This window comes from Etheostoma spectabile, unplaced genomic scaffold (assembly GCF_008692095.1).
Source record: "Etheostoma spectabile isolate EspeVRDwgs_2016 unplaced genomic scaffold, UIUC_Espe_1.0 scaffold00004246, whole genome shotgun sequence".
Lineage (NCBI taxonomy): Eukaryota > Metazoa > Chordata > Actinopteri > Perciformes > Percidae > Etheostoma > Etheostoma spectabile.
Genome location: NW_022603126.1, coordinates 3,023 through 16,107, shown reverse-complemented (window position 1 = coordinate 16,107; position 13,085 = coordinate 3,023). Strand labels below are relative to the sequence as shown.

The 13,085-nt window shown below is 41.7% G+C and overlaps 1 protein-coding gene across 1 annotated transcript; it reads right to left on the bottom strand.

Moving 5' to 3' along the window:
- Positions 1–7,377: 7,377 nt before the first annotated feature.
- On the bottom strand, positions 7,378–12,678 carry LOC116677030 (WD repeat-containing protein on Y chromosome-like). Its single transcript, XM_032507748.1, is given in 5 exon segments — positions 7,378–10,787; positions 10,790–11,904; positions 11,906–11,994; positions 11,997–12,100; positions 12,103–12,678. Coding segments are annotated over 5 exon segments (4,146 nt in total). The 5' UTR covers positions 12,401–12,678; the 3' UTR covers positions 7,378–8,247.
- Between the last annotated feature and the right edge of the window lie 407 nt (positions 12,679–13,085).

The following is a 13,085-nucleotide window of genomic DNA, read 5'->3' as shown; positions in this document are numbered from 1 at the left end:
GACATGGCAGAGACTACAGTAAAACCCCCCCTGAAGGAGGAAGACATAATAGTGCAGGACTTCTCTAAAATGAGGGTGGAAGATGTGTTAGAGTTATCAGCAGGTGCAGGCCAGGACAATTTATGGATCAGGTGGCTAATACAGAATGCCAAAGAACAACACATGGAAGGGTGCGTGGCCTGTGCCACAGCTAGACCAGTCATGTTCACTAACCCGGCCCCGTTGTTTCCTAATGAGGACCCAGCAGGATATGCATGCATGTTGAACTTCACACACTCTAAGACAGCTTCCCGCAATTGTACTACCCTAGCATCCCTCTTTCCCCCAGGCTTTGAAAAACCAGGGTATTTTACCGCCATAAAGGGGGAGGGTGCAAGATATCACTGTTTCAATCTCACCGGATCAAGCAAGCCCACAATCAAACTAGGTGATATACCCCCAGACTGGTGCAACACAACTGTACAAAACAAAACAGCCCTAGGCCCAGTGGCTAGAATAGGACTATTCTACTATTGTGGTGGTCTTAGGTTGTACTCCCAGATAAAGTTCCCAAATCAAACGTCAGGAGTTTGTGCTATGGTTAGATTAGCTATGCCCATATCTTTGGTGGGGAGTAGAGTCCACTATACCCACCATAAGGCTGTGCAACTGACCGTAAAGAGAAGGCGCAGGGCCCGTAGTATGCAAGGCCCGGCTTTTGATCCATGGGCGGGAACCCCAACCTACATAGACAGCATAGGAGTTCCTAGGGGTGTCCCGAATGAATACAAATTGGCAGATCAAATAGCCGCAGGATTTGAGAATATACCACTGCTTTCAGCCATCTTCCCCGTCACTCCCAGCAAAAATGTAGATAGGATAAATTTTGTGCATTATAATGTTTTACGCTTGAGCAATGCAACTAGGGATGCCATCGAAGGCCTGGCCGAGCAGATGGCCCCAACGTCCCTCATGGCGCTCCAGAATAGGATGGCGCTGGACATGCTGTTGGCTGAAAAAGGAGGAGTCTGTTCCATGTTCGGAGAGATGTGCTGTACGGTCATCCCTAACAACACTGCCCCGGATGGGAAGGTCACCAGGGCTTTGAACCAACTTCGAGCCCTTTCCCAGGAGATGCATGACGCCTCAGGTGTATCAAATCCATTGGAGGGGTGGATGACAACCTTTTTTGGCAAATGGAAGAATCTTATCACTGCTTGTTTGACATCTATTGCTGTTTTTCTCGCTATTCTAGTTACCTGTGGGTGTTGCTGTGTGCCCTGCCTGCGGACCATGATATCCCGGCTCATCACCACTGCCTTGTCCAAAGAAAAAGCGCCGCCTCCCTATTCCGCTGGGATGCTGCCATTACTCACCATGCCTGAGGACGGGGAGGACGTTGAGGCACTGCAGTTAGTGTAAAAAGTGTTCGCACCTAGTAGGTGCGAAAAGGGGGAATTTGTGGGAAAATAATACAATGACTGAGGTGGTGATGAACAGGGCACTCAGGAACGGCCACGTAAAAGCTGGCTTAAAGTATATACTGAATTAACCAAAGACTAAATAAGAGTGTGTGTATGTGTGACATATTATACATTATGCTTTGCAGCTGGGTTACAGGAGGGAGAGAACAGGCAGGGCTATCTTAGTCAGATAAGCTACAGTGAACACGGGAAGAGGAGATGGTGAGGCCAAGGACACTGAAGTTCAGGACGGTCTGATAACTAAGAAGGGAGTAAACATAGCTGTCTGGTGAGGTAAATGATAACTGAAAATAATAAGAAGAAAGAGGGAAGAGGCAGAGCAGGGAGTGTAACCCAGCAACAGTATAGCTGACCAATCAGGCCCCACAAGGGGAACCAATATAACCTTGAGCACAATATTGTTTAAGTGCCTTTTGGGGGACCTCTGTACTAGACAAGTCTCCATCAGGTCCGTGCACGTGTAACTGCTCGGAAACGCATTTCATCTGTTGACCACAAGAATAAACGCTGTGTTAATACATCATGGAGTCAGTTGTCAGTTTATAGAAGGATTTCTCCAACAAACAAAAGGATAAATTTAAAAAGCAATGTACATTTTATTTGCACATGTAACAGTTTTATTTTAAGTTGTAACAACTGTGGCCATTGTGCGTATATGTTTTTTTTATTTGTATGTATAAAACATTTCTTTGTATTCTCTTAATTGTTTAAAGTATAGGGAGATTGTTAACATGTTATTTCCCCTCTACACTGTTCACTACGGCAGAAGGTTTTCCCAGTGTGTGCAGGTTGGCGCATGCGTGGAGTTGTGTAGTTGGTTGTGCGGTTTATGGTGGACACGTGTGTCCAAGCTAGCTGTGCACTGAATAAAAGTATGAACTGAATAAACGTCGTGTTTATTAGCAGTAACAATCGCCTCCACTCTCGCTCCCGTCTCCGGTCAGCTGGCTTCCCCTCTCGGTCGCCCTCCCACGGCATCCCGCTTCAGCCTGACTCCGTTCCCCTTCCTGGTTTGGGTGTCTCCTCCTCGGCTCCACGCTCCCGGCTCTTCCACTCCCCGAGTCTTCCCAGTCTCGATCCCTGGCGTCTGCCTCCCCACTTCTCCTTTTTCTTATTTAATAAATCCTTCTGTTTGGCAAGCCGTTGCGTTTGAGTCCTTCTGTTCCTTTTAACTCTTTTTTTTTCTTCTTCAGGCTACTCTTAAAAGGAATCCTTATGTCAGGCTCATTCCAAAACAGGGTGAGCCATAACTAATGTGTCACTTGGGTAACATCGGACCTGTCTGTATGATTTTAAAATTAAAGGCTTAAATGTCCAATTAAAGCATAATTTGAAATCTTCTTCAGCCTGTTAAAGCCATATTTTAACTTTTTTTAACTACTTTAAAAAGGAATCCTTCTGTTAAAGGAGAATTCTGGTCAATTTCAACACATAGCTCTTTTAGTGAATTTGGAGGTCTGTCAGTAGAGAGAAAAATGAAACCATTCAGTGGTGCCTACACCATGTTATCCTCCTGCTAGAGTTTGCACCCAACAAGTTTTAAACTTGTTTATAGCCTCTAAACATGCTCAAAATGTCATTACAAGTGCTGAGCCATGTGCAGTGATTCCTTCAAAGTGAACACAGCGACATTTACTACAGTAGATGTGACAGGCATACAAGCTGTGTTAATTCAACCAGTGCACATGATGCTGAAGACTACAGTTTCAGATTTGGGAAAATGCAAAGATGAACTGTGTGTGTGTGTGAATGAGGGTCTGTCCAATTTCACAGCTTTTTTCACATGTAGCTAGTCCATATTGGACCATGTCCACAATACACAGACTTGTCAAATCTGCATCGTGGTTTTGATTCTGGACCTGGTCCAATGAGGGCGAAGTGAAAAAAGCAGTGAAAGCTCAGTTTTTTCATTTTTATAAATACAATAAAGCTTTAATGCTCTACCTTAAATGTCTAATATGATATCACAGCAGTATAATCCTAAGAGGTTTCCCTTAAATGGCAAATCAGACGCTGCGTGTCGTGTTGGATGGGGATATTTAATCACTTCTAGTTATTTAATCCCATTTTACTTTGAAAAATAGTACAATTATCAATATCACAATGAATTAGCTATGTACTTTACTTTTTTCATAGATTGCATAGATTGTAAGTACAGTATATGAATGTGAACTATACAGTGGGGTTCGAAAGTTTGGGTGTGACGTCAACGTCACACTCATTCAACAAATAACGATATTTAGGGACAAAGGTAATTTACGCTCTCTCTCTCGCCTCGCAGTTTCAGGAAGTGCAGCGTTTAGGCGACATGTGCAGGCCAAACATTTCAGCTGTTTAGACAAGCTCAAACTTGGAGCGGAAGTAATGACTGTAAGCTATCTAGCAAACATAGTAGAATTTAACTGAGATGTTCAGTGTATCGTTTTTGTTTCTAGTAACGGTCATAACGGCACAAAACATGCTGCTGGTCTGCATGAAACCTAAATGACTTGAAGGTACGGCAGACTGTCCGACCATTCTATGAAATGTATTGTCTTAAAATATGCTGGAAAGTGGTCTAATATTGTTTTTTTTTTATATATAGGACTGTCTTCAAGTGCAACATTGTCTGTCATTGTTTTTTCCCACATTAATTTAAAGTAGTAAGTATGTCTACAACTTGTTTTCTTTTTCAATTGGGTTTGTTTTTGTCCATTTCAAATTTATTATTATTATTATTAAAGGGTAAAGAGCAATATCCCTGACGGACGCTGCGCAATTTTAGGGCTGGTTATAGGCTCCAAGATAGCTTTAGAGACCCCTTATTGCTTGCTAGGGTGGTTGAAGGTGTTGCCTTCTATTGTCCCTGCATGTAATGTGTGAGTTTTAAAGTGTGCTGTGATGTTTTGTTCTATTGCTCTTTTATTGTGTGTATTAGGTCCTAACGCATTAATAGCCTCTAAACTATTCCAGTACAATTTTGCTTTTTATATCAAGTAATTGAGACGGTGCCATTGCATTTTTTTAAAGTCGCTACTGTGTAGTTCCACATTGGTGCTTGTTGGCCATTATTTTTTTAGTGTTTTGAATCTATGCAAACTGTGTGAATAAAATTCCATTTTTATTTTGTACCTGGCCTCCCGTCCTGGTTTGTTCTGGACACATACATGTTTTCAATCACTACACTTGTGGAAACAACTGTAGCTACATTACAAAATTCTGTTTCATCAGGGTTCAAGGCAAGGCAGCTTTATTTGTAGAGCACATTTCAGCAACAGGGCAATTCAAAGTGCTTTACACAAAATCAGTTAAAAAGCAGATAAAAAATTAAAACTGATAAAACACATGAATAATCAGATAAAAATATAAACATTAAGACACATAAAACACAAGAATAAAAGTTACAGTGCAGCATAAGAAATTAAACATTAAAGAAATGAACAGTCATTTAAAGAAAGGCAGCATGAAAAAGAAAGGTCTTCAGCCGTGATTTAAAAGAACTGAGAGTAGCAGTGGATCTGCAGGTTTCTGGGAGTTTATTCCAGATATGAGGAGCATAGAAACTAAATTGCTTCCCCCTGTTTAGTTCTGACTCTGGGGACAGAAAGTAGACCTGTCCCAGATGACCTGAGAGGTCTGGGGGGGTCATAGTGTAGCAGCAGATCAGAAATGTATTTTGGCCCTAAACTGTTAAGTGATTTATAAACCAGCAGAAGTACTTTGAAATCAATTCTTTGAGGCACAGGAAGCCAGTGCAAAGACTTCAGAACTGGAGTGATGTGATCCAGTCTCTTGGTCTTAGTCAGGACCCGAGCAGCAGCGTTCTGGATCAGCTGCAGCTGTCTGATTGATTTTTTAGGGAGACCTGTAAAGACCCCGTTACAGTAGTCAAATCTACTGTAGATGAAAGCATGCACCAGTTTTTCCAAATCCTGTTGACACATAAGTCCTTTAACCCTTGATATATTCTAAAAATATGGATGCACCACATGAACTTGTGCTACTAATGGGACAGTTTAAAAGTGCCAAACAAATGTTTGACATAGACCTCCTCCTTTAAAAATGAAGAATACACACTTTTTAGAAAGATTTCACCTGGTCCAGCCAGAGGAATTTTTTCTTGGTCACAGGGCAGATACTGGACGGAAACGGGGACAAATGAAGCCGGTTTTGGCACCAGACACTTGTCAGTATGTACCAATACTTGAAACAATCAAATTGAATTGAAGATGTCTACATCTGTTGGTTTGGCTGGGGTGGTCTGCGGTGGAAGAGCCTTCTCCCGTTCTTTTTCCAGTCCCTACACTGTGGCGGGAATGACCTGGGAGATGTCGAAGCCGTCAACCTGGTCGCAGGAATGGCGGAGGACCTGCAGCTACTACTGGAATTAACAATGTGGCACTAGAGATTCAACTACTTCTTTTTATTATGTAGACTTGTCTTGTGACAATTATTTATTTACCTTAACCCACAGTGTTTTATGTATGGAATTTCCACTGGATTGTAAAAGGTGAACTACATTTTTTAATTCAATTTTCAACATAATCTTAAATAAAAAGATACAATGTTTGTGGTTTATGTAATTTTTAAGTTAATGCCCATTTCAATGTGCAATAAAGGTCTTTCTAGAGCTACATTTTGTTTTTCTGACGTAACTATAGGGACAAACAGTATTGTAGTCATACAAGAGGACATTGGTAATTTGGTATAATTTATAATTAAATCAATTGTAATTGAAAATGCAATAATTGCTGTTTAATCTGTGTAGGGTTATTGTAAATGTATTATAACAAAAGTATGATCACAAATTGCATAGGAAAAAAAAACAACTTATTCAATGTAATGATCGAATCAAATCTACCTAATATTTACTGCATTTACATTTTTAAAGTGAAAACTAAAAACTATACAAGGACATGCATGTCAAGATCTAATTCTAACAGTTTAAATACAATAAAACATCCATACAGTACATCCAATAAAATATATAAATGATATGCCTAATACGTACTTATGAAGTGGTAACTGTTAGGTGTGAGTGGTGTACAGAACGCAGAGCCAGGAGTGTGAATTAACAGCTTTATTTAAAGTACTGAAGTATCGAGTCTAGGTTTCCGAGGGGGAAAAGCATGTCCAGGCTTCCAGGGTGAACCAGTATACAGTCCATGCTTCCACACCAACTTGTGGCCAAATTGAGTCCCTTCACACTCGGGCTACCCTTCCTTTGTCTTTAACGTCACAAATGAAAATAACGTTCAGGATCTCTGGGAAAGGAAACGTTATTCGTGTCTCCATTTCACACATCTCTGCAGGTTGATTGTGGTCGACAACGCTGTCGTGGTTAGCTCGCCAAAACTCTACTGCGCAAGTTGCTGGCTGGCTACGCAACGTTAGCTATATCCGCTAGCATACGTGCAGGCCTTCTTTAACTGTCTATGGTACAGGCTAACTATAGCCTGTTAGCTTTGTGTGTAACGTAAGAAAAACTCGCCCATCTCAGAGGAGTAAGGCTTACCATTTAATTTAATACAATTATGGTACAAATGGTGCACTAACGCGTGGGTAATGTAGATATTGCATTAAAGATCAGCCCCCCCACTCAGATCAGCTGGTATTCTGTCTATAATGGAGTGGTATGGAAATTTTTAAGTGACCCCAAACTTTGGACCGGTAGTGTATCTACATTACCCATTATCAGCAACCATTCCTCCAATCATCCAAAGGCACATTATGTTTACTAATCTGATATCATTTTAAAAAACTAACTAGAAAAACACTGGCAAACCTATTTACAATTATGTCAGCAAATAATGTAATCTGGAAACTGCTGCCCTGGTTAAAAAAACAAGGCAACTGATCTCAGCTGGTATCCTGTCTATAATGGAGTGCAATGGAAATTTCTAAGTGACCCCAAACATTTGACCGGTAGTATGTATATATATATATATATATATATATATATATATATATATATATATATATATGTATACACATGATTCACACACATTTGCTTGTTGTCCTTGAGCACACTCTGTAGATAATTTCTAACACATCTCTTCTTAGAATGTAGTTTAGTGGAGTTGCTTAAGAATTAAAGTGTCAATCCTGGTTTAGTTCAAATTTCTATTGGAATGAAAAAAATGTAATTGTGCTGAGAGTTTAGCAGTCTGGAGCAATGAATAAATTCTGTTTCTATGTTCTGGAGCGCTGAAACCTGAGCTGCAAGCTCTCAGAATTGTGTTTCTGTGTGCCAAAATGTCCAGTGGGTCGAAGATAGAGACCTAAGTAAAAGATCAGTGCATTCTTCACATGAAAGTCACATGAACACCCATAAGGATGTTTGTTATGAAGTGAATGGTTTTCTATCCAGCCTGGAACGTGTGCCTTTTTCGGGGTCGTTGAGCATTAAGTCCAAACTGTTAAATCCAGGATTTGTCCACTTGATGTCCATAATTTATCACGTTTTTGCTCATTTTTTCTCCGTGCCTTCGGTAGATCTCTCCTAAGAAGCTGGGTTGTAGCGGGCACAATGAACAAGGTCACAAGCTAATGTTCATACCAAAACATTGATATTCAACAAATACTGTTTTTTTAGTATACATTTATTTATTTATTTTAATTGTGGGAGTAACCTGTTCACCCGGAGAAAACCTATACAATTGTTTGAGGAAACCAGATCACCTGGAATGAACTCACACAATTGTTTAAGGAAACCAGATCACCTGGACTAAACCCACACAATCACCCTTCATGCTGCCAGTGATTGGAAATGGTGGTTGTGGTTGTCGGAAATAGTGAGAGAACCTCACCTTTTAATGCCTCTCCTGAGTAATCTTGATGAGCTCCTTGTAGCGTTAGTGCAGTCTGTGGTGAGCTTATCAGAGATGGGTGGTAAGGGTACATACTTTGATGTGATTTTATACCCGTGCTTGACTGTACTAGCCGAGAGCTGAATGTGTGGTAAGGTCTTCAAAGCTGGTAGTGTGTTTGGTTGACACAGTGGAAGGAAGCTGCCTTTTAACGTGTCTCTCTGCTGAAACTTTGAACGGGTCTGATGATGTGGGCAATGCACCTTATCATCGATGGGTGGCATGTGTACATGGTCCGGTGTTTGCTGAGACCCCTCCATGGCTGAAAGGGTGTTTGGTGGAACTTGAGTGAAGACACTGCCCTTTAATGTGTCTCTCTCCTGAGTCTTGAGCACACGCCCATATTTGGACCTAGTCTGGTCCAGCTGCATGTGTGACGAGGTCTTCATAGCTGGCAGGGTGTTTGGTGGAACTGGTGTGAGGACACCGCCTTTGAATGTGTCTCTCTGCTGAATCTGGGTCTGAGGATGTGAGCTCTGCACCTTATCAAGGATGGGTGGCAAGTGTACATGGTCCGGTGTTTGCCAAGACCCCTTTGTACCTGACAGGGTGTTTAGTGGAACTTGAGTGAAGACACTGCCTTGTAATGTGTCTCTCTTCTGAGTCTTGAGCACACGCCCATATTTGGACCTAGAGGGGTCCAGCTGCATGTGTGGCGAGGTCTTCATAGCTGGCAGGGTGTTTGGTAGAACTGGTGTGAGGACACCGCCTTTTAAGGTGTCTCTCTGCTGAAATTTTGAACGGGTCTGATGATGTGGGCGATGCACCTTATCCTTGATGGGTGGCAAGTGTACATGGTCCGGTTTTTGCTGAGACCCCTCCATGCCTGGCAGGGTGTTTGGTGGAACTGGTGTCAGGACACTGCCTTGTAATGTGTTTCTCTGCTGAAGCTTGAGCACACGCCCATATTTGGACATAGTCTGGTCCAAATATGCAGTCCGGTAAGAGAGTTGGTCATGAGCAGATCCACCTCTGATGAGGGGCGGGTGTGGCTTGAATTGACTTTGTGTGAGCTGCAAATGTACTTGTTTTGAAGTGGGTTCAGTCCCCTGCTTGACGGCACCATCAGATTGCTGCATGTTTGCTAAGCTGATGGTGTCATTAGTGCAACCTGTAGTTGGCCTGGTGTTTGGTGGACATGGTGTTGATGTAGTTTTAGACCCCTTGTTGACCTCACTAAAATACAGATTTTCCAGGGGTTTGTGAGTTTCTTTAAACTCTAATTGTAATTGAGCCTCACTTTTTATTAAGTCAAGTCCTGACTGAATCTTCATCATCCGTCTATTTACACGATCAAGTAGATCCTCTGTTAATTTGGCTCCAGGCTTCTTAGGGCTGACTACCTTGTCTATTCTGTCACAGAGGCTTTTAATGCTGTCTGTCAGTTCTTCTGACTTTGATTTTGTTGGAAAGACAGGACGTGCCAATGGAAAGTTGCTGGTCTTCGTTGTGCTTGGTCTGCCGGTCTCCTCCTGTTCAGCATTCTCCTCAAGGCTGATTTGTGAAGCACCCCATTGGTCTTTCCCAAAGAGGCCTATGTAGGTTCCTGTGTTTTCCCACAGACAGACATTGCAGTTCCCTGCGGTAATTAACTTTTCACAAGTTGGGTTACAGTGAACACTCACCACCCCTGTGATGTGAGATTGCCAGGAGTGCAACAGAGGAGGTGGACACAATGACACGCACCACCCATTTATATCCTCAAATGGCTCGTTGTTTGCCTGTTTTTTAAACCCAAAAGCCTGAATGTCCCACTGATAAATCTTTCCGGTACTATCCCCGGTCAGTAATATCTGGTCATTGGGATCAGTTGACATGGTGGTAATGACTGCTCCTTCATCCTTCACTGCTCTGAACTTTCCAATCAATCCTCCCTTGCTAATAACAGACCAGGCATATATGTTGCCATCTGAAGACGTCAGCAGTGTGGCTGTGTGAACTTTAACCTCCCTGGTCTTCAGACATATGATAAGAGGTGTGTTAATCACAGCAGTGTTGTTCCCATTCAGGGATTTACTATTTAGAGGTCTTTTCCCAGTGCCTCTGACATGCTTTGGACTCTTGTGACCAAGCAGACTCCCTGTCTGGCCCTGAGTGGTTTTGTCTGCCATGTTTGTTCGAGGGCTGTTGCTGCCATTGAGCCAGTAGAGAACTTCGCCACTGGCGGCCTCCCAGATGACAATATTTCCATTGCTGGAGGCAGTAACCAGTGTGTTTTCATGGACATCCATTGAGCAAATGTCATCTAAATAATCATGCTTCAAAAATCTGTTGTCATATCCGTGTATGTCCAGGTCATAAATGATCTTGGAGTTCTTTCCCGACACAAACACCCTATTGTCTACACAGACGATACCTGTCACCTCCCTTTGTACGGTAACAGGAAGAATGGCAAGCTCTGTTCCGTTGTTGAAGTTCCAAAGTTTAACTTTTCCATCCTGGGAAATTGTGATCAGTCTGCGCTTTAGTCCATCAATGAAATAGCAACATGCCCCACGTACTGATCTGGAGTCACCTTGAACTGCATGGCGGCCGTTCCTGTTAAGATATCCCACACTGTCACCACGCCATTTTGGCAAACAGAGACAACCTGTTTGAAAATGTTGTGATAGAGAGCACAGCACAGGGGCTTGTCATGCGATGTTAATGCATTTTTAAACACATCAGTTCCTCTTCCAAGATATTTGCCAATATCTGTGTTAGCTAGGACTAACTCATTGTTGTGTGTGTTGTAACACACACTGGAGATAGGACTCTGCATCATTTCTTTTATCTTGAAGCTTTGCAAACAGATCAGTGCATCCTCTGACCAAACACATATATGGTGGTCCAGCGATAAACTAACAAAAACTTTTTCCTTGGGATTTAACATTATATGGGTGATGGGTTTGGCATGTCCCTTTAATTCCTGGACGCATGACACTGTTTTGTGGGGAAACCATGTCCTCAGTAGGGCATCCGTCCCACCGGTCAGCAGATACCCAGAGGAAGTGGAGTATTCTACACAGGTGAAGAAGTCCACATGTCCTCTGCTCTTAAAGACTGTTGTAGACATTTTGGTTGTGGATGTCTTGGGTAGAGAAGCAAGGACCATTGTCTTGGATGAACTACCGCAGATAGCAAACGACCTAAGTGATGGAAAATATTGGATCTGACTGCAAATGTCATTAAAGATGTTGACCTTCACACATAGAAAGTCTTTAGAGGGGTTTTTTAACAGGGTTGAAACATAAACAGTTGGATAATCCCGCAGAGAGATTTTCTCATATGCACCGTTGAAGAAGAGGCCGTTTTCACATATGTTGTAGGAGACAAACACAGACAAAAAACCTTTTACATCGCCAAAGGAAAACACTGCTTTAGTGCCTTTGGACCAGTAGTTCATGGTATTCACTATGTTGTCCTCTACTATTAAAGAGTGGCTGGTTGAAAACAACTTAGGGAATTCATTGCAGCGATAGAATATTAGTTCCCTGTCAGAAGTGGAGATAGCCAGTTGTTTGAGTTCACTGATGTAGACCATGTCAGTAACGTGCATTTTCTTGTTGTGTGAAAAAGGAAGTGTGTTTTCCTTTTTGTATAATGAACGGGTATGGGGTGTCAAAGCTGTCAGGCCAGAAGTTGAGGATACCATTCGAGCTGATGGAGAGGTATTGACCTTTTTGGTAAGTGCTGGTTTGTCCTAATAAACCTCTGAACCATGATCAGGTTTCCTGTCATTCTCGAAGGGACGGTGAATCAGACGAACAATCGCTTTATGGTGATCCACCGATATCATTTCGATAGGTTTGGAAAGATTTGATTTTTAAAAGCCATATTTTGTGATGCCTTGTTTTTGTTCACCAGGTAGTCTGTTAACTCCCCGAGGTCCACACTTCCATCTCCATTTGTGTCAATCTTCATGTGGAGGGCAATGAGATCTTCTTCATCCATAGTAGGGAATAACTGCTTCAGTCCTTCACAGAATTCTTCAATGTCCAATCCTCCACCTCCATCAGCATCCGCCTCATGAAATAGCGTTACAATGTCATCCATATTTTCAGCAGTAAACATTTTGTCCGTCTTTGAAAGTTCACTTCTAGAATCCATTTTAGCGTTCTCAGTTAGGTCCTCCGACCGAATAAACCAGTTCAATAGAGTTGCTTAAGAATTAAAATGTCAACCCTTAAGATGTCAATCCTGGTTTAGTTCAAATTTCTATTTGAATGAAAACAATGCAATTGTGCTGAGAGTTTAGCAGTCTGGAGCAATGAATAGAATTCTAGTTCTATGTTCTGGAGTGCTGAAACTTGAGCTGCAAGTTCTCACAATTGTGTGTAACGTTCCGTGTCTGCGTACTAAATGTGCAATGGATCGAAGATACTGACCTAAGTAAAAGATAGTGACCTCAGTAAAAGATCAACGCATTCTTCACATGAAAGCCAATGATGATGTCATAGTTTGTTATGAAGTGAAGGATTTTTTTAAAAAACTTTATTCAACAATTTAAAACATACAAATACAGACATTAGTAATTGACTACAACTTTTGAATACAATTGAATACAACTTATCTCATTGCATTTCTAAAAGCAGATAACAATTCAACATTCACAGCTTTAAATCGCAGAAATATTTTTTTTCCTCTTACAACCCAAGCCATTTTTAAGCGTTTTTTTGCTCATGTCACATAATACTCACTGTGATCTCATTTTTCACCCCATATGCTAATCCGGTATCTCACATTCCCAAACACAACCATGGCCAGAAGTAGGAATAGCTCCTAAATGTCTGTT